At 34.9% G+C, this 22,451-nt stretch overlaps 2 protein-coding genes across 5 annotated transcripts; one reads left to right on the forward strand and one right to left on the reverse strand.

Moving 5' to 3' along the window:
* Positions 1 to 969: 969 nt before the first annotated feature.
* On the reverse strand, positions 970 to 10,518 carry LOC106155412 (testis-expressed protein 9). Of its 3 annotated transcripts, none has more exons than XM_013530246.2 (13): positions 10,378 to 10,518; positions 6,000 to 6,109; positions 5,773 to 5,836; positions 5,519 to 5,586; positions 5,140 to 5,191; positions 4,749 to 4,819; positions 4,265 to 4,458; positions 3,753 to 3,835; positions 3,335 to 3,508; positions 2,710 to 2,844; positions 1,932 to 2,066; positions 1,498 to 1,581; positions 970 to 1,310 (listed from the first exon to the last, which is right to left on the reverse strand). In XM_013530246.2, exons 2-12 carry the CDS (start codon positions 6,107 to 6,109, stop codon positions 1,507 to 1,509), a joined length of 1,161 nt encoding a protein of 386 aa, XP_013385700.1. In that variant the 5' UTR covers positions 10,378 to 10,518; the 3' UTR covers positions 970 to 1,310; positions 1,498 to 1,506. The 3 variants fall into 3 exon arrangements, with proteins under 3 accessions (XP_013385700.1, XP_013385698.1, XP_013385699.1); XM_013530244.2 differs by lacking the exon at positions 10,378 to 10,518 and adding an exon at positions 6,675 to 6,758; XM_013530245.3 differs by lacking the exon at positions 10,378 to 10,518 and adding an exon at positions 6,678 to 6,744.
* On the forward strand, positions 6,914 to 22,405 carry LOC106155411 (uncharacterized). Of its 2 annotated transcripts, none has more exons than XM_013530242.2 (7): positions 6,914 to 7,262; positions 10,772 to 10,924; positions 12,988 to 13,116; positions 13,532 to 13,648; positions 14,129 to 14,216; positions 14,573 to 14,759; positions 15,030 to 22,405. In XM_013530242.2, exons 1-7 carry the CDS (start codon positions 7,024 to 7,026, stop codon positions 18,635 to 18,637), a joined length of 4,521 nt encoding a protein of 1,506 aa, XP_013385696.2. In that variant the 5' UTR covers positions 6,914 to 7,023; the 3' UTR covers positions 18,638 to 22,405. The 2 variants fall into 2 exon arrangements, with proteins under 2 accessions (XP_013385696.2, XP_086862982.1); XM_087006856.1 differs by having other exon boundaries at positions 12,991 to 13,116.
* Positions 22,406 to 22,451: the final 46 nt, after the last annotated feature.

Raw genomic sequence — 22,451 nt, forward strand, 5'->3', positions numbered from 1 at the left:
TTAATTGAAATTTAAAAAAAATATTTATATGAATTGGAGTGTAAATGGCAAATGTAACAGCCAATGATAACACACCTCTTGTATGCGGTCAATTGATTGGTTGAGAGAATGTGAAGAAGACCTTGACCTATATTCTTTGTTTACATTTAACCTACATGTTACAGCATTTCTCTCGTTGCAGCTGGTTCGAGCCAGTTTACGATACTTGCCTCTACATTTAATGAACACTTATTAAATGCTCTTAAGTACACCGATGTGAATAAAAGTAGTTGGTGCGAAACGGTGACAGTTTTGAAAGTTGCAGATGTAAAACTGATTTTTATGCATTTGACCAAAGAGCAAACATAAGAAAATGATTTTTTGTAAACTGGTGCATGTACTGGTGGATATGGTGTTTACACATTTAACTTGCTGAAAAGTGAAGAAAATAAATTGCTCAAACGATGTTTATTGGCATGGGCTGTTTCAACGATATATAATTACAAATTAGAAGGCTAGGGTATTAATTCTTTGTGTGTGTGTGTGCTTGAATGTAAAAATAAAATATTTTGAGTTGCAGGATGCCCTGTGTAGTGCACTGTATTCCATTTCCACATTAACAACAGTTGGACTGAAAGGAGTTCAGCTAAACTGTAACACTTGGTATAATTAGTTGTCCTGGGATACATGATATGGCTGTGCATGCTGTCAAAACTGATCTGCATGGGTAATTAATTGCCACAGTGTTATGATTGAAAGAAGAAAGTACATGTAAAGTTCATATTCGGCATGATTCAAAAGCGTAAAGTGTGGCAAACTAGTTCAAAATTCATCTTGACTTATCAGGTGCAAGTATTTCCTATTAGCAGTCATATGTAGACTGTATTAGCCTATTAGCAGTCATATGTACACTGCATGTTGTAAGCACGATCAACAGCTTTTTTTTATGAGACAAAAAGTTTATTCAAACTTTTCACTACTTCAGATATGTACAAGTTAAACAACAGTGACCAATTTTATTTAATTTCTAGAATTCAGTCAAATTGACAACAAACATGACATACCAGCACCAACTCCTTGAACAAGATGAACAATGACACAAGCATACTAGTGGTCTTTGTTATCTACATTTAAACAATTTTGCATTAGATGAATGCTTTTTGCCAATATCAGGTTTAAAAATTAAGGAAGAGTTGTTAAGGCCTTGTAAGACAACGGTGACTCAACTTGTATCTTAGGTGACAAAGTTCATGATGAATACAATGGGTAGCTTTGGTAATCATTCCTAAATTATAATAAATTATTAAATGTTGTTGATAACAGGAGCCAGTCTGAAACAGAATGATATATAAATATATACAATAATGCAAAGATGAGAACATATAGTTGTGCTTCTTCATTAATTTATTTCATCAATTATTTCAATTTAAATGTCCATAGAAAGCACAAATAGATACAAAGGTATCAAAAACAAGAATTAAAGGCTAAATCAACACATACAAGAATTTTATATCTTACCGATGAAAATTAATTGCCCCATTCAAGTGCTTTAACAAATTCATCCTCTGAAAACTGTAGCATTTTTGCTGCTTCTATGTGCATCTAAAAAGAAAACAAAAAGATTTACATTTTTTTGTATTGATCATTGAAAATAAATGGATGTGTAAAAGCAGTTAATAATCATCATTTGTTTTATTTTTCTTTAAGCTACAATTAATTACACACTTCTGATACAGTGTAAACTGTATTTTGCATATAAAATGCATCAGTGGATAATACAGTCTGCTATTTGAAAGCTACCACACCATGACTGTTCTGGGTTTTCTACCAGTAGGAGTAATTTAATTTAACAAATAGGCCAGAGCAAGTGGTCTTGACCCCCCCCCCCTCCAACCCATAACAATTAAACATGATTATGGGACTGAATACAAATACTTCTTATTCAAACTTACTTTTTGTCTCTTTAGGATATCAATCAGCTTTAACTGCTTCTTGAAACCTGTCATGAGTTCATTTTTCTGCTTCTCTAATCTCTTGTTTTCAGCTAGAAGTTGATCAATCCTTTTCTTTTCAGCATCTTTTGTATCCTGAGGAAATTCAACAGAACCCATTTATTCTTGGAACACCACAGCAACTTGGCACTGTAAGTGCTGTTATAATTGTAACACAAGACGTTTTCAGAGAACGACTACAATCTGACTGATCTCCATATTCATTTCTCTGCACTTGTGCAATCCAGCTAAGGATGTTACTAACTTGCTCTGCTGACCGTATATATACTCTACTGGTGACCCATGATATGATGGCCCTGGACTCTAACAATATTCTAATACAGAGGAAGATGCACATAACTTGGTTACAGCCCATTCATAGATTCAGTTAATATAATTTAAACTCAGACATAATTTGACTGAAAATACGAAGTGCTAAAATATAGCTTGACCATGAAATCATCACTATGATAATTGCATAAAATTCAACATGTTCAGAAAATCATAAGGAGGAGAACAACAGTTTCAGAAATTACTGGGAACTTGCCTCTGCTGTTCCAAGTGACAGCAGAGGTTTGCCAATAATAGGGGTAACTTTTGAGAAACCTATAAGACCCATGTGGATTATATAAGATATCTGATGCCTTAGGCTATCAAATTTAAAGCCAAAACCTCCCCTTATTACAATCTTCTAAAACAAAACAACACTTTACAGAAAATGTTTTACTACTTTCAGTACCTTTGATGCAGACTTTGCTCTATGTAATTCAGATTTGTATTTTTCCACCTCTTCTAGTGCCCTATTCAGTCTGACCTCTGTGGCACTCTGTGTTGTAGATTGCTGTTTTTGAGACCGCTTCAGAGAATCTAACTCCTGGAAACATTATGAGAAAATAAATCATAAATTCACATCATATAATTTTAAATATCTTCAACCAACAACAATTGAAGAGTACTATCATGTCTTTATATAAGTGTACATTTATAGTGGATTTACCTCACATAATTTTTTTAATTTGTGCAGGCAACAAAAACCAAAGAATTACATTAAATAATTATCAAACATTGGTTTTGGCAAAGAGCATCCACATATTTTTCTTCCAGATATTTCAGCGAGTCCATATCTGCAAATAATCTGTTACAGTGTATATATCTAGGTTCAGTGTCATCACAACAACAACAACAGCTGATATCAGAGTTCTTAGCACACACATATATCAGTGTCTAGTATGAAATCAATTTTTTAGGGAATGAAGCAACTGAGTGTTGAAACAGCCGATTAATTTCTTTACTGGTCTGTTACTGTCATATTTACTTTTTGAAATTCCACACCCATCAATCTCATACTGCAGTAAAGAGCAAACCTTTCTTAGTCCAGTCAACTGGTTTTCAAGGCTGTCAGATTTCCCTTTAGCGTCATCTGCTAACCTCTTGTACTTGTCTATTTGGGTCTGTTGGGTTGAGTTTGTCCTTTGTAACCTGTTTCTATCATCATCTAATTCTTTCACTCTCTGAAGTAAGGCATTGTTTTCTTCTTCCTGAGAATAAATTAAAAGCATGGCCCAATCGGAAAACTCATCCTCATCAGAAATACTTAATTATGTGGATTATGTTAACAATATGCTGAAAATCTAAAAGAGCCTGTTAAGGTTTTTTTTTCTCTCTGTTTAACCAGCATTTTCTTTTCTTTCTTTTTTGAGATCCACATTTGGAAGAATGTGTTGGAAATATGTAATTATAATTTAAACACACACACACTACTGATTAATGGATAATATTTACCTTTTTATTGCACTCTTGGGCCAACCTGTCCAACTCTTCTTGCATTACTCGTAACTTAGCCTTCAGAAATCTGATCTGAGCCTCTGACAAAAATATAAAATTTTAAATGACTTTCAAATGAGCAATATCTCAATTGGTATACCAACATGTATCAAAAATATAACAAAACAATTAAGTTATTTAATTAAATATTAACCAGTCTTTAAACATCAGATTGAGTTTATTAAATGTATTTAAAGTTATATTACTGAAAGTTGGTCATAACAATCCCAGATAAACTCACAGCAGTACACTAAAATTAAGTAATCATTGGCAAAAACATTAGCCATTTCTTCCTTTCATAAAACAGATGCTATGTGTCATGTAAATGGACTATTACTGATATATCTTGTTTAAAAGTAGACTAAAACTTTGCTATAAGTTAAGACCAACTTTCAATCCTAAATCATCGAAACTTTCAATCCTAAATCATGAATTTGGGCCCAGGTGCTAGGTAGGGCCTTGGAGGGTACCTGCTCCCATATCAGCAGCAGCCTGAGGCAAGACATCATCATCTTCATCCTCCTCTAACTCTCCCTGCTCCATCTGCCCCTCAATGTTACTGATTGTTTTATGGAGAGAAAACTCCTTGAATTCTGTCAGAAAGGCATCATCCACTGTTGCCACATCCTCATTGAGGTTTGATTTGGTATTTCTAGCCTTAGATCTGTGAAACAAAACAGACGGTTTAAACTTTCTAGGAGGTTAATTTGACATACATGTAATCTAAATCACAAACTAGGAATTGAAACTTTATGAAAAATATGGTTTCTATGGCATCATAACTTATAACAAAACATCACAACAATGTCTAATCTTAGAGACTTATATGCAGCACAAATTTCATTTTGATCTGCATAGACCATATCAAAGGTTCTTTTTTTATACTTTTTTCATTTTCAGTGAAGCGTGATGAAAAATGATTCATTTCAAATGCAACTCATAGTTTGTGCTCACTTTGCAGATTTCTTGAGTTTGCTGGATGGCGGCCTACTTCTTGTTGACTGCTCTCCTTGGGCAGACCCTGTCTGTAAAGTTAATTGCAATGCTTTTCATTATGTCACTGTAATATCAACCTTAACGATTTGTTGAAAACTAGTATATATACCACACCTCAAAATAGGGTTGAAGTGAAAGATACTAAACATCGGATACATGGTAAATGAACAACAAACAATGTAGCAATATTTGAAAGAGAAAATATAAACAAGGCAACAAAGCAATGGCAGATGCAGATCATCTTTGTATGTAGAGACATTCTGTATTTGTACTAAAAAAATTATGTGGTGCTGTTTTTTTTTTTGTTTGTTTTACTGTGGAAGTCTTGCATAAAGCAAAGAAAATTTACCCTTGAATTTGTTGCTCTTGCAGATAACTTCTTTTCTTCTTCCTCATAATCACTGAAAAAAGTACATAGATCAAAATATATTGCATCAGTAAAGAGACTTTAAAGGCAGCAACATAGTAAAAGTAATTTCATTAAATAAGTGTCAGTAACTATAAAGATTAGAAAAAAGCAACAATCAGTAATTCAGTGCTTTTCTAAGGCTAAAATAGAAAGTCTATTTCAAATACTGGAGGCAGTCTTCTTTCTGCTGCTAAAAAAAAAAAAAAAAAAAAAGAGAGAAAGAGAGAGAGAAAACAGATGATACATGTACCTCTTTTGATGTCTTTATTTTTCTTTTATTATTTGGTTGCAAGTTTTTTCAGTTAAATAAATGACTTACTTCAGAAAATCATCGGTATTGATAGTGTCCAACAAGCTTGGTTTGGACAAAAGGCTTTCTTGCTCTTTCTGTAATAAATAATGGAGATTTTTAAAGTGCCAGTACAATGAATCAATGTAAGTTTCTTTCATGCAATATTTGACTTGTAATCGATATTATCAATTCATATCCATAAATCAAAGGGTATTCATGATATATGAACCACTGGCAATAATTCAAAAATAAAGTAAGATTTAATATACATGTATACTTACAAGTACTTCTTCGGCTTCTTTGACTAGATTTGCAGTTTTTGCTTCCAATTCTTCATTCAACCTCCTAAAATTAAAGGTTAAAATAATAAAAAAGGATGACATAAAAGCATGAATTTAATTTATCTATAATTTGTTCTCACCTAGATTATAAACACAACTTTGAATTCATGTAGTAGTAAAAATTAGGTCAATAGTTGCAGTATAATATAATGTGTCATACTCCGTACTTGTATTCTTCCTCTCTACTGAGAAGATCGTTAGTTGTATTCGGTCTGGATATATTATTTCTAACATTGGTTGCAGACTTTCTACCACTTGAGGAAAGTGGTCTTGACATCTATGGGAATGAATGAAAAAAAAAAATAAAAACAACCGCATTATATAAATACACTAAGAGGAAAAATAATTTGATACATGTACATGGTATAGATGAGCCTAAATTATGCAATGCATCGCAGTACTGCACAATACAATTGAAAAAACGAGCCCAGTTGCAATTAAGTAGAGGAAACAGTAATTATGTATCACAAAGAACAAAGTTCTTTCAAAACAATTTCATGACCTTGTTAACGTTAATCTTTATTCTATTTGTATATAATGTCGAATTATAACATCAACAACAAAATACATATCTGAATATGTCATTAAATATCATTTTCATGAATCAATAGCTGGCAGTGATATATATATATATAATATAAAAAGACTACTGGGAAAATTCTAATTCAATCGGTAAATGAAAAAAATATATTTTGCTAGATTAACAAACGATCTAAAACTAGTAGAGACCATTTTCAAACACCATAGGGTTTGAGATGTATTTAGAATCAGACGATTTTCTTTCTGAAGTGCCTTGTTTGCGAAATATGAGTTCTAATCTCAATTATTTTGACATATATTACCACGTTAGACCGGTTCTGACTCCCGCGATCAGCCATTGTTGTTTAGGCACGCAACGCGCAAGCGCACTTTTACAATCATTAAGGGGTACTAAATTTTAGGGCATATCAGTAAATATTAGTGGTAGTATAAATCTGAAAACTTCATATAATATTCATCAACCAATTTGAATTTCATATAAAAGTATATTTACACAAGAAATAAAGACATATTGAAATGAAATTGAGTTATTTTCGTGTGTAAATTAACGACATATTATGACCTAATTTGCGCCATCCCAGCTGACTATCAACATGTGCTTTGTTCAGGATGTTTGCTTGAGATTTTTAGCAGATTTTAGAAATACTAGGGATGAGCTCGGAGAAAAATGGCTGTGGATCTAAACACTCAGATATTCAAGTTGTAAAGGACCCAGGTGTAGCTGCATACGATGCGAGATTGGGAAGTGGTGAACAAACAATCGGGATGAGAAATAGCGGGGTTCCAGTTCAGGTGGTTCCTGAAAATGAAAAATCGAGTCCACACAACCATTTAGTAGATGATTTGAGACAGAATGGAGGAACTACGAAACACAAAGAAAATGAAGAGGAGTAAGTATACGATTTGAATACTCTCTCTTTTATTTAAGAAAAGAAATACGGACGTGTTTTTGACTTGACTTTCTGTGAGGTGACGTCACGATCAGCTGTTTTGAAGACTCTTGTTTAAAATTAGGTCATCTAGGCAAGTGGAAACCCTGGACGTTAACTTGACAGATTAATAAGTGTCACCTAACTGGAATAGATTATCTATTCTTACCACACCCCAAGTGGTAGTTACCTCGTCCTAAAATATGCTGGGACCAAAATTATATTGTTTTTTCATCGTGTCATCTGTGTGCATCCTCCTGCATTGAACTGTGGCTGGTCATATGCAATCAACTTATGAAGAGATCCCTTTATTATATACCATAAAGAGTTTGAGCAACTGAACCCCAAAACTTGATAGTTTTTGCTGCTTTTTTTTTGTGCTACGCTGTCTCATGTATTGTCATTGTTTTCATATTTTATCATATTGCTACTAGAGAGAAAGGATACATTAGTCTTCTGGTATCAGTGGCACATATGAGATACTTGACAAAAGATGTTGATACTGAAAAGCAGTTGTGCTTTTGATGTTGGAGTTCAAAATCATCTGAACAAAGATTGTACCTGCAGATGATACAATAGTAAATGGCGTTTTCCAATCTTTTCAACATGTTTATGTATAATGTGTATAAAATATTAAAGACGATCAATCAATTTATGAAATCGATGCCAAGTCTTCCCAGTTATGTTGATAAGTTCAGAAGGGCTTTTTTGTGTGTCATAATATAATAAAATGTGTTAATGATAAGCATATTATGACATGAATAAGTAGTTGTTTACACTGATAAGATGGGATTTATAAAAGCAAATACGGAATCAACATACCTGCTATCATGTCTAGCAATTTTGTTGAACTTCTGTTTACCATTTGAAGTAATGGTAATTATCTTATAACAGTTATAAATTTCCTTTTTCATATTATTTTGATGGAGAGAAATGGAAAATAACTGAACCTTAAATGAGGCTGTCAGCACTGCATAATGTCATATGAGACTAGAAAACATACAAGAATCCACATGAGATGGGATTAACTTTTTATTGATAAGAATGAAACTATATGTGCCTGGAATGACATCACAAAAAGCAATACATAAGTGACATTCAAACATGCAAAATTAATGCTATTGTGCAATGGACTAAAACTTGAAAGAATTGAAGAGAAAACAACCAGAAAAATATCTGTGAATAAATGCTATCAGATTCTATTCATTGCCACACTATCATACCATACGTCATAGCTGGCCATTATTTTTGGCCTTGCTTTCCTCTTATTCCGGAGAAGATTTGCACAAGTTGCAAAACTTAGGGCTATCTCTGGTGATTCCCACTTTGAAGTGAAAATTTACCTTTTTAAGGATACTGTGCATTTTGCATTGTTTCTAAAGCACTGCCATGCCCACTATGCTTGCCTTTGAGAATATGATGACTAATAATGAAAATAAGCTGGGGACATTTGGACCAATTAAGGATGCATAAAGCTAACAGTAACTACTGCCTTTTTCTGAATAGGTGTGCAGAAAAGAATATACACTATTCTGGACTTTGTACAGCATGCACAAAAGGTCTTCTGGTAAAAGTTCTTTGTGTTTGTGTCAGGACTCCAGTGCTGAAGACTAGTTTTCTCAGGTCACTAATTAGTGAACAATATCTGGGCAAAAGAACCTTGGGTTGATCATGCATATATATCGGTTATAGCCAGTCTTGTTTTTGCTTCATATTTGTTTTAGCCAACTAGTATTTTACTTCTTTGTGTGTGTGTTGAGTGTTGCATGGTTAACAATTTTTCTTTGGTACAAAGTGTATGGCCATAATAAATTTTATTTTCTATCATATTTCAAATTGGTCTTGAAAACTTGGACTAAGGTTAACTTGAAAAAACAGCTAAAGAGTTGTACTGCCTAACACACTGTTTTTAGCTAACTTTATGAATAGGAAAATAATTTTGCAGATTAAGTTGGATTTTTTTTACCTTACTTAAAAAGGCATCTTTTCAGGAGCCAATTCAAACAATTGTACGGCCAAACTTAATCTTTTTTGCTAATGGGTAATATATTTTGTATAGGATAATAACTGTTAGTTTTGGCCAAAAAATGAAATTTCCTGGAGTAAACCATAATTTTCCCATACTTACCAATGGTTAATGAATCCATTTCTACATTCAAAGTTAGTCCCTGGTTTTTTTCTAAAAAGTTTTTTTTTTTTTTTTTTTTTTTGTGATAATCTCTTACTAGGTAAGAGATTATTACAGAGTATAGCCATCTATGGAGGTCACGTGGTCCAATGACAAGCTCATATATCAGAATAATAGCTATAACTGCCGTTTTTGTGGTAAAACAGAATATATTATATTTCTATGAGTTGTTTTTAATGATTTTTATTGTGAAATATAGATCTCGTACGAAGCATTATTATTCTTTTAACCTCGAAAACCTCGAACCTAGAAAATTTGTAGTGCAAAGGGTAGCAGATACACAGGAGAAATAAAGAAAGTGGACAAAGAGGACATATTAAACCAGGGATAAGCTTTTAAAGTACTGTTTCATTAATTGCCCTGTATTTGTAGTAAATTAAAAAGAAACATTTTTATGTGAAAGGTTAAACTTAGTGTATTGTACGTTTGTACAGCAAGGCAGTCAGATGCTGCTGCTAAAACAGCCATTGTTGTTTTCTCAAATGTTCAGATGTTTTTCCTTAACTTACACATAAACACTTCATTCATAAATGTGTACTTGTTGACAGCAACTAAAAAAAATTCTTTTTAGAAGTTAAATTTTCAAAACATACTGTTTTTTTATCACTACTGAGATGCAAGACACTACAAAAGAGGTTAAATGCATCATTAACCTTCAGCAATATGTGATATTATTCTTTGATAATGAATTTACTTCAGTTCAGAAATATAGTATTAAAAAACACAGGTCTTACTTGACAAAATTTGAGAAATTTATAGAGATTACTTAATGTAATGTTTGATGAGTGATTACTAGTAGCTGAAGAAACCTTTTTTGTTTTATATCATATATGTGAAAACTGATTTCACTGCTATACATCAATCTTTTGATATAAAGGAAAAACTTACTTTTCATTAAATCCACAGTGTTAATATGACAATCCCACCTCTATACCATAAAATCCAGTTTCAGTTGAGGCAACTCAAAACATGAATGGTATTATAAATCTAAACATAATATTCTTGTAGTTTAAACTATATAAGTATGTGATGTAGATTTCATAAGGAATGACCTTGTTATTAAACTTGAGGTAAATAATGTAAATAAAATGATATCTGTTGTTGATTTAAAATAGAATGACCTTGTTAAGCTAAAAATATTTTTTTTACAGTAAATAGATGGTATATGTTGTTGATTTAAAAACAGGAAAAGAGGTCAACACTTATTTTATGTTCTGGGAATTTCATGTGTTAACATGTTATGTGTAAAAGTCTGTTAATATCTCTTCTTGGTGAATTTTAGCTTTCCAACAAAAACAGGGGCATCTGTGGCTCTGCCAATGGGTGGAGTTTTAAACACAAAGCAAGAGCTCGGTGATCAACAACCAATGAATGAACCCAATTCAGGATGGCAAGGCTCTGGCGAAGAAACACATGAACACGATAAAGGCATGAAGTGAGTTTTATTCCATAGCACACTTTTCCTTTCAACTTACTGAATCGCCACTTTTTCAAATAAAAATGTATCTTTCTAGATGTTTGTAGGCTTTAAAATAATGGGATATCACAAATAAGCTTGTACCCATCTTTCAAATACAATTTCAGTAAGATGTCATTGTTTTTCAGTTTTATGAAATAATTTTTAATAAATCTTAGGAATATTTTTCATAAATATAAATATTTTTCTTAAAAATGCTGAAAGATTTATAACCATTGCCATTATGGAACATGAAGGAGTGATTTGCCAGGTCACTGATCACAGTTGTGCTGTACTTCAATGAATCATGATAGCCATGCTGTGTCCTGTCTCAAAAACTGTTTTTTACGGAGTAATTCATTTGGTTGTTGCAACCTTTTGTGATATTTGACAGGTTGAATAGGCAGCATGTATGAGCTTTCCAGTTAAAACTTGACTGTAACAGTTATTGTATGGCACTCCTCTTGTAAATTGCATTTGGTTTTTGTGACTTCATTTGCTGAAGGAAGACTTTTCTAATGATTGATTTCTAAGAACAGGCATGAAACGAAATTGAAGGGTTTGATGTCAAACATGGATGATGATTTGATTTCAGTTGAGTGCAGATTAATGTCTTTGACAATTGTTTTCTTGCAGCAACTCTTTCAGAATACCCATGCAGAAATTAACCATGTTTACATAAGTTTCCTATAGGAAATAACTCCGGGTGCTTACAGTCACTTTTCTTTTCCTTTTATGTTTGTTCTTGAGGTATGAGTTTCACAAAAGTACTTAAGACTGGAATTTTTCTTATCTTCAAAACTGAAAATTATGGTATACTTCTCTTAAGCAGTCTTAGCAGTCAGTCCCCTGAAATAAAGTAACTATTGATCAATTCTTTCGTTTTGTAATTTAACTATTTAAGAAGGTCACTGTTGGTTTGTCTTGACTAAAAGTGGTCTCAAAATTTTTGCCTGGTCTATAAGTTGAGACCAACTTTCAGTCGTAAGGGGTGTTCAGAATGAGTGAGGTTGACTTAAGGATATTGTCAACCTTTGTCCAAAACTCCTTATTTACTGCCTTACATACATTCTTTTGGGTAAAAAATAACATTTACACATATTTCATCATATGGATGACGTCATAATTGTGATTTTTGGATAAAAAGTGGAAAATCGGTTTCTCAAATTTCTCTTTTACCCGAGCACCCACTATATCAGTTTTAACAGGGATTTAATGACATCATTAAGTAATCCAAAACTATGCTAATGATTTTTCTTTAAAGTCTTAGTTCAGATTTTGATAAAACAAAATAATCCCTTTGTTCAATGAAAATCTGTAATTAGGGGCTCATAACTCCATAACAAAAACATTTAAACCAAAATGACGACACAAGATTGTAGCCTATACTCTTCTGGTCAACTCTGCCAATTTTCGTGATAAAATCTTGTTCAGGAATGAAGTAATGCCGCAAACTGATTGCTATCTCACCTCAAATATAAAGGTGTTAAATTGATAATTAAAGCTTTAAGTTGTCTATGCTTATGCGTTGCAAGGAAAATATAAATGCCAATATTTTTTATTTTTGAGGTTTTTTCATTGTTTTAAATTGGCACAAAGATAGATGCATTATTGAATAATTAGATGCTGGAAAAAACTCATTTTTGGCATTGGATGATAATAAAGGGTTACGATGACCTTAACTGACTAGGTTCCAACTCCAAGGTGACTCTCGCCGAATGCAATCAGATTAACAGACTAATACTTCTCCTTGAGCAGCAAAGGGGTTTGTGCGCAAACTGCGCAAAGCTGTCTTCCAGAAGCTACCTGCATTGTAGACTGTGATGGCAAAAGAACAGTATCAGACAACTCCAGGATAAAGATTTACATTTGAACTGAGACTGACTCCTTTGTTCTGAACTGTCCCTTAAATTCTTTTATGGTCATTATTAGCAGGAAAATCTTTTCCAGTGGATCCATCTAGTTTTTCTACGTGAACCTGCTGGTCTTCATTTATGGCAGCGTCAAAACATCTTCATTTATATCTTTGCTTTTTTCCCCAGAAGTCCTGTGTCTGGCTTCCAAAATTCTAGTCGCATAGAGCAGGCTCAAACATTTACATGGATCAAAAACAATTATGAAGAGGACAAGGACAACTGCCTGGCAAAACATGAAGTTTACAAAGACTATGAGTAAGTGGTTGCTGATTGAAATATCATTATATCTGGTTGGATCATAAGAAATACATACTGAATTAGCATTTTGAAAGTGTAAGTACTTAAGTAGTGTTCATTTTCAAAACTTTCATTTTGCTGCTACTGCCTCAACAAAGATGTAGGAATTTCTTGAGAGCTTTCCTCCTCTGGTGTTATTAGGTTTTTAAAACTTAATTTTTTTGTTCAACACCATCTTAAATTGCCACCACCACCACCACTAAAATTTACTTTGGTTTATGCCCCACATACAGTATGAATTGCTAAAGTGTGTGTGATATGACTGCAAAAGTTGATATTACATACAACTTGATAAGTATTGCATGTGAATTGTGTGAGAAATACATCATTTATGGGCATTTTGATTTGATGGTAAATACCCATTATATTTCAGATCCTATTGCACTCAGCATGGCATAAGAGTCTTGGGTGTGGCAGACTTTGGCAAAGTATTCAAATGTGTGTTTCCAGCAGTCACTTCAAGGCGACTTGGGCCACGGGGACAGTCCATATATCCTTTGTTATTTTGTTAGAAATATTAATAATAAAAAAATTGAAACTTCTTGAAACTGGAAACAATCTAATGTAAAACAAACATGATTAACATTTTGTTTCATACCTATCCCAATACAATGGTCTAATTCAATATGACTGTCTTTAAATGAAAGTAAAGCATAAAAAGCAATAATATGATATTTAAAATTCATGTTATTGAATCCTTTCAGCTTTTACTTCTCACAGGAGACTTTTGAGTGCTGCACAAGGGGCATTTGTTTACATGTTTGTTTGAACATCTTGTCTATTAGTTTCTCTTTTATTTTCCAATCTGTCTAGTGTGGAAAACTATATGTCCTGCTTTCAAAACACCCCAAATATGATTCTGCTTATTTTTCATGTTGAAAAGATTAGACCAGGGTTACAAATTAGAGTTAGAAAAGTTAGAAGAGTTACAAATTACCTTTGTTTATGTTATTGCCTTAATTCTTCTTACATATTACTATAATGGAATCCGGAAAAAGCCATCTGTCCCTACAAATACCAATCCTTGTCATGCAATCAAGAGGGAAAACATCAATGAAGTATGTTTGTTATTTAGAAGTTATTTTGATGTCTGGATGTTATGATGGCATTATGCCAAGTAAAACATGGTGTTGTTATGTTTTAAAAGTAGATTGTCATTTGGTTTCATGGAATAATTTATTTCTCCAGTACTTGAAACACCAAACATCTTATACAACTGGCAATTGAGCAATAGTTTACTAATGCTATGTCATCCTCGTTTTTGAAGATTTTTTCCTTCAGTTGAATTGAATAATTTAAAAAAAAACATTCAGAAACACAAGTGATTGTATAAAATGACATCACATTATGTGACACTTTTATATGCTGACACACCTCAGAAGTTCTTTCAGACTGATTACTTTCCCTATTTCAGAATGATCTTGAAGAGGCGTCCAAGCTGGTTGTGTGTGAGTGGGCCCAGAAGCTGCTGGGGCATCCCTTCAGTAGTCTTCGAGAACTGGCAGACTTCCTGGTCAGCAACCTGTATGTGAACAGTCGATCTGCTGCTGCTTTTACCCTCATAGAGTCTATGAACAGTAGTGAAAACAAGACTATAGCAGGTAAGTGATTGGTATCAGGATTTACCGAAACCTAGAGATAGTCTCATTGAGCCATGTGAAATATAAAGACAATTCACACTGGGCATAACTTTAACTAAAGAAATTATGTGTTGCAAAATTTGCATATGAGTTTGATATGGGTTTTTTTTTATTGGTAATGATAAATAAAATAATGATTTATATCTGCAAACTTTATTAACTTGATCTTTTCTTTCAATGAAAATTGGAATGTGTATAATTTAGAAGAAAACTTATTTACTCCTGTTCTAGGAACCTTGTCACCAAATATAAACAAACACAGAGAAACACAGCTTCAACTTCAAAAGGCTCTCCAGCTGAGACAGCTCAAGAAAAAGCAACAAGAACAACAGACACAGGAGAATGGTGATACACAACAAGAGACAAGCAGCAAGAAGTCCGATAAAAAGGAAAGTCCATCAGTGACTCATGATAATTCAAATGCTGCAGCTCAAACTGTCAGTGAAAATGAAAAGTCAGCAGGAATTTCAAAAAGTAAAGTTAGCTCTTTGTCTGGGAAACTATCACAGAATTCCCTCAAAGTTGCTGGAAAACCAGGAGACAGAGAAACTAAGCATGTCAAGTGTTCTGAAAAAATTGTGCCTCCGGTTGAATCAAGGGAGGAAATTCGTCATAAAAGCACCAGCATGAGTTCACATCCAGAAGGAACGTGTACGACAAAAGACTCTTCTCATAGCAATGCACCACGTTTAATGAACTTGTTACTAGGTGCGCAGGGTTCCAAGCAATCTCAGAAGGGAACTCATGGAGGAATTGTTTCTCGAGCAAAAAATTCAGTGGACTCTGCCAGTCAGGTATCTTCAGAAGGGAAATCTGGTTTGAAGGAAGGAATAAGTGCCTTTACCCCTATATCAGTAAACAGTGGACTCTCCAGCATGCAGCAGCAGGGCACGAGTTCATCAGCCACTGTGAAGGGGAAGCTTCCGAATCCAACAGGGGCAAAAAGTAAGAAGTTGTTGAAAGATTTAGATACAAAGAGAATTGAAATTGCTTCTTCACACCTTTCACAGACATTAGCATTAAAAAATGCAACATCCAGCTGTGATTCTTCTGTTAAAGATATGGCGGCGTCATCAACAGTGCAGTGTGGAACCAACAGTGTAGAGTCTTCTGATAACACGACTTCTACAAAGCCACGATTTTTGCCTATAAAACCAAGAGTGCCTGGCAATAAAACAGTCTCAGACTTGTTAAAGGAACAGAGGGGTTATGGCCCCAAGTCAGATGTAGTGAAAAGTTCTGATCGAAGACCAGTTGCTACTTTGCTGAGGGAAAATCGAGATAAACTCCACCCTGGAAATCAGAAGGTCAAAAAGCTAGAACAGTCCCACAGTGAGACCACAGTAGGACCACAGCCAATGCATGCTTCAGGTCAGAGGTCTTCACTCCGCATGTCAGCCATCTTGAAAAATAGTCAGCTAACTTTAAAGCGAAAGAAAGCCCAGGAAGAGATGGACAATGATAATACAAATGTCAAAAGACTATGTGCCCCTGAAAACTTGCCTAAACCACCATTGAATCAAAATGCCAGTCAATCTGGAAATTTCAAAGGTTTTGATAGTCCATCACAGACAAATTTATCAAGTCATCAGAATTTTAACATTAACATAGCTCAGGGAATTTCCAATCAAAGTCAAACTACAAGCATTCTTTCATCCATAGAGATGGATTCATTGTTAGATGACCCTGAACTAGGGTCTCTTGTCAATGCCAATCAGTTAAAAGAAGCTTTCACCTATATTGTGCAATCCAATTCAGAGTTGCAGGGAGCCAGTGATGGTCCCTATTCAGAAACAAACCTGGAAGATGTGTATCAAAATCAAGATGAGACCGAGGCCAACTATGTCATTCAGTGCAGATCTCAACCAGTTTCTCGAGCCCCGAGCACAGAGTTCAAGGAACCACCAAAGACTCCTCTTGGAAAATTTAGACCAGTTCGAACACCTACAGGGGACTTTCACATGAGATCTCCAGCAGTTTCCCCAACCCCACCATCATTTACGGAGCAAGAGGGCAGATGTGATAGCATCAATAGTCATTCATTAGTTCGTCCCCAGCCTGCCAGGTCAGGTGCCAGCTTACCACAGCAAGGTGGCACCACAGGTATGCATCCCACAGATGATGCCACATTAATGTCACCGCCCCTGGTTAACAAACCAATCATGTCTCGGAGTAGGAGAAGGTCTGGGAACTTGGTGACAAACACCATGGTTGGAGTGCCCCCTACAGTACAGGACCAACAGTCCATGGCCTCTCCACCAGCTGTCAAAAGAGTCTCATTTCAACAGCAGACTCAACTACAATATCCAGTTGTCAGTAAAACCCCAGCGGACCAAGCATTCTCAAATTCCCTTGCCCAGATGCTGCAAAATATTCAGCGCCAGAGAAGTGGAGGGTCTCATGCCAAGTTTGACCCTAATCTGCAGAGGCCACTCTACAGCCCTGGCATGTGTCGCTCAGCACCTGTGTCGGCTGTTCCTTCACCAATAACTTGGGAACCCAGGGAGAGTGCCCCTTCCACCCCAAGAGACAGCCCCATACCTATGGATAACAATTTGTCCAATCCTGGAAGCCCTTACATTACACATGGCAACCAGGTGATACAGGTTGTACATCCTGGTTCTAACAGATCCAGTGCCAATAACACTCCAACTTTTGGAATGTCTCAACAGATGGGCTCCCAAGAGGACATCAGCCCACAGAGCATGGTTTTCGATCAGAATAATGGAACTAACACTTTTGTCAGTTATGACAATAATCCAGTGGGAAACATGGCCAAACGGCCACCCAGCTATCAGGTTGCTTTGGCCCACCAGATGGCAGCACATTCCCAGGATCAGCAGCGCAGTCGCCATCATTCTTTTCCTTCATCTCGTGCTAGTATGAGGCCACCTTTCCAAGGCCCAACAGATTTCTCTCGGAATAACATCAACTTCCCTGAAGGCAACATAAGCCAAAGCAATGCCAATTCACTTCAGCAGCACAAGTTCGCTGCACCAACTGCTCCTTCAAGTTTAATGCTTCGTCAGCGCCACATGTCTGCTGACACAACCATTTCTAGAGGCACAGACTTTATTGAGGTCATTAATGCATCACAAGCTGAAGAGGCTTATGATTCCCCTTTTTCTCCAGAGATGCAAGCCATCATGGACCAGCAGTCAATAAACGAGGAGGCTAACTTGCAGCCCAATGACCCAGGGACTGATTCCAGTCTAATTCAAGCTGTGGAGTCTCTGCTTAATTGCAATACAGACCTGGACAGCCTGCCACAGGAAAGTTCCTTTGACATGACCACAGCAGTGGGCAGTAATGCTAGCAGTGGTGATGGTGAAACTATTAAAAGTTTGCTTCAGGGAAAACTGAATGTCACTGCAAATGGTCAAAGCAATAGGGGTCTCCATTTTGCCCAGCAAACAAATTATCAGGCAAGAAGAAATATTACGGGAATGCTGGAATCAAATTGTGGGTCTTATAATGACAACATCCAGACTACCCCTGGGAATATTCAAAGGAATTTCAGTTCAACTCTCCCTTACAATGATAACTCCAGTGACCAGTATTCTGATGTTTCACCAGACATGAATTTCTCTTCAGATCAAATTTCCAATGATGGACAGACCAATTGGATGGCAAACGCTGCCGCCAACCCACCTGTCCCAACTCCCCCAAACTCCCAGACAGCCTCTCCAAGCTTCAGTGATAACCTGCTTCTCCTGGCTGGGCAGAATCAACAAAAGGTCAACTTCAACTCTCAGTCCAATTTTGCATTTGTTGATGATGGTAACTGCCAGAGTGAAATGAACTATCCCATGTATCAGGGAAATGGAATGCCCAGTTAGAGGTATACTACCTTTTGTTTGTTATTACATAAGGCTGGTGAGGCTTTCTGTACTAGAATGTTTGAATAAAAAAGTAGTTTAAATGTGCGTGTGTCACCATGTAACATGAGCTTTAAATTAGGCCATATAAATGAAATTGTCATTTATGACTTGGAGCCACAGATTAGTGATGTTAGCAGTCACAAGTCACAAATGGCATTTGTCATTTATGAAACAACAGTGAGAGGGGGAAAGGTGCAACAAAATCTTGTGTTAAGTGCCGAAAGATGGTGTTTTAAATGCCAAAGCCATTAGTATGACCACTATATACAATTATTGACTTATGCCCCATTCAGAAGAGGGGACTAACTAGTCCGAGGGTCAAATATGGCGACCCACTACAAAGCTTGCCATCTAATCCGCTAATAGACACTGAATAGATCACCTGTAGAGAAGTTTTCAAGTGGTTCGGCTATATTTGACCTTCAAACTAGTTAGTCCCCTGTTCTGAATGGGGCCTTAGTCTGAGGGCACCCCTTGGCTAGGTTCAACTCAAAGCGTGAATAATTGACTGACCCCAGGTCATTCATCCTAGCTGAGGGTTGAACCTGGCCAGATGACTGACACACAAAGTCTATAACTGCTTTGTTACATGATCATGGATTTTTCAGATATTTAAAATTATTAAGACACAATGAGAACTGTTTTGATGATGAATCTAACTCATGTATTGGTGGTGGTGGATTGAGTTGACTGGGTCAAAAACCTAAAATAATGGACCTCACTTGACTGCCCCTCAACCAGTTGTCCATCTGTGGTTAACCTTCATAACAATGTCATTAAACATCATGACATGCCATGATTATAGGCAATATATGAATTATCAAATTTTTATTTAGACCTATAATTATTGTTTAGATATGAATCTAGAAAAGTTATATTTGTATTATAATGAGAAAGTTCGAAACCCTTCGATTTTAGATATCTTAACATATATTTGAACTAAGCTGATTTATGGTTCAAAAACTTAAAAACTGGATGCCATGTTCATTTTGTTGATATAACAGAGCAAACTTTTTGAGCACAGTGTTATGGTTTATTATTTCAAGTCTTAAAAAGAAATACATGTTTGTGGTAATGAGAAGATGAGATAAAAACAACATGAAGAAAATAAGCATTTTTATATGAAAGCTCTATTATTTCAATGAAAAACTTTCTTTTCATGGCTTTACAGGAAACTGCCTTTTTGTTCATTTACTGGTTCAGTAATGAATACTGAGTCAAGTAGATTGGGAAAGGTCAGTCTTTTTAGCAAATTCAATGTAATCTTGGGAGTTTTTTTCACTGAGTGTGATTAATTCAGTATTATATGGTATTAAAACTGTTTATCCACAGCAGTAAAGCTTCTGTTGTTCAATTTATTGCTGGGTAAAGATAGTGGATGTCACTTGTAATTATGTAATCATATGTATAGCAGATATTCTTTTTAGTTGTATCAGAAGTTTTAGTTTTAACATGTAGTGTTACATATTAAAACCACTATAGTGCTTTTTGTAAACAATTTATGGTTTTATTAAATACAAAATAATGTATGTAGATAAATATTAATTGATGATATTTAAAACAAGTGTGGAGATAAGTGAACGGAGATGAGATAAATATCCATAATAGATATGGAATAATAGTTCAGAATGTGGGCATTTTGATTTAAGTCACATTTTATTATATCAGTGCTATTTTAGAGTTTAGATTTATATCAGTAATTTTTAAGGATTTGACAAGCCCTTTGTACAGCTCATTTGAGGATTATGAGGATGCATCTTGCTCTTTTAATTCCATTTGGATTCTTTTGAATTTTAAAACAAGCTGGTGTCTGAATCACTAGGATGCATTTAAGCAAAATTATATAAATATCTGTGATATTTGAATTATTTGGGAAAAAAAATGGTTTGACAAAATTTAATTGAACAAAAATATAAAGCATATTAAAGCTAGATCTGTATTAAGTTTTAAAGCCAGTACAGATAAACTGAAGGTTGATTTGTTCTGCCTGTTTACTAGACTGATAGATAAAAATTTGCCTGTTAGTACATAAAGAATGAAACCAAAGCAAATGGGATTGATAATTAGTGATAAGTCTGCAGTCTGCAATATTAGACACTGGTCTGAAGCAATATCAGTAGATTTAAAGTTAGAAAAGCTAACAAAAATTGATTTTTCAAAGTTGATAGTTCAGTTAAACTGATTTTTCTGTATCCTGTATTTGGACAAGTAGGTTTTGATTCAGTTTTCACTTCTCTAAGTGAACAATGGCAAGTCAAGACTGTTTTATTTTTCTTCTTAAGATGCATTGCTTAAAGAATGAGACAAGGTTATTATGTATATTAATGTGAATATATATTTTAGCATTAACATGCACTGTAAAGATTTTGAATGTGGGTTGAAAAGACCAGGAGCTGGCTCCTGGTATCGTATTTTTATCAGATTGCAGAATTTTTATTGGAGAAATGCAGTTTGTGACAGGTTTTCCTCAAAGATGAACTTGATTGCATTTGGAATGTCACTGTTGTCTAAATGTGAATGGTATGTGCTTAGTCATTTAGTCCTTTTACACAGGTTGAAGGATTCCCATTGTAAAAGCCTATTTACGTACCCTAAAATGGCAGATTTTTAAAAAATGATTATATACAGTGCATGATAATATTTTTGCTTTGATATGCATTTAGTGAAGTAACTCTGTAGTTGAGGTATTATATTCTATTGAATTAGAAATGTGGTAGTTGCTTGTTATTTATGTTTACAGTTGCATTGTGTATACAGTTTTTGAAAAGAAGTCCTTTCATTTGTCAATGTTGTGAAGAGCAATTAACTGAGCCCTTACTGGTTTAGCATGTGATAGTCCTTGAAAAGGGGAGGGGGGAGAGGTCTCTGTTATGTCTAAATTTTGATTCTTTTTCAAATTTGATTTTACTGGGACCCCGGGGAACTCTCACACAGAGTTGGTATTTTGATTAAGGGCAGTGTAAGAACAGATGAAAATTCACCCCTATATATTCATCATGCCAAATCTTTTGCTTTACAGGTTTATCATTTAAACCCCCTCCTCCTCTCTATAAAAAATAGGAGTGTGCTTAACCTAAATGTGTTCCTTTTAAGTTGCGAGTTGCAACACCATTTTATCCTTGAAATTCTGCTTTCCCACAACTGCCCACCACCCACACCTAACCTCCTACAGGGTTAAATTAAGGTGTATTCAAGGCAGACATGATAAAGGCCCTTAATTCCTTTTTTGCATGCAGATGTTTGCTTTCTTCCTGTAACGCCCTTCTCTTAAGTTAAAAAGATTGCTAGAAGTACCAGGCATGCTGAGGGAGGAGGTTGGTTTACAGCAATATCTGAAGCTGTTGGTGCCAGTGTTCTTTTATATGGAAATCCATTGTCAACAGATATTATTGTTGATGAATTATCTAAGCTAAAAGATCTGGTACGAAAGATACATTGCTGTTTTGTTTGATGCTTTCGAATTTTTATGTTGTTAAGTGTTCAATTCATTATATTTGTCAGTTATTATAAGGGGTTTTCTAGTATTCTCTATTAAGTTATCTTTTCCAGCTTAGATTGGTGTAAATTTATCAGGATTCAGTAGATGTTAACTAATTTGCAAACCTGAAAAAATAGAAGGGATTTAACCCTAAAACAGTAATTAAATACAACTGGAACCATTGGCAACTGATATTACTTGACAGTTTGTTAACTATTACCATATCACAATAAAGTCAATAGAAACTAGTTTCAAGTTTTCCTTATTTGTAACATCTTGCATGAGGATTAAATT

The sequence above is a fragment of the Lingula anatina genome, chromosome 2, assembly GCF_051362555.1.
Source record: "Lingula anatina isolate TDL-2025a chromosome 2, LinAna3.0, whole genome shotgun sequence".
Lineage (NCBI taxonomy): Eukaryota > Metazoa > Brachiopoda > Lingulata > Lingulida > Lingulidae > Lingula > Lingula anatina.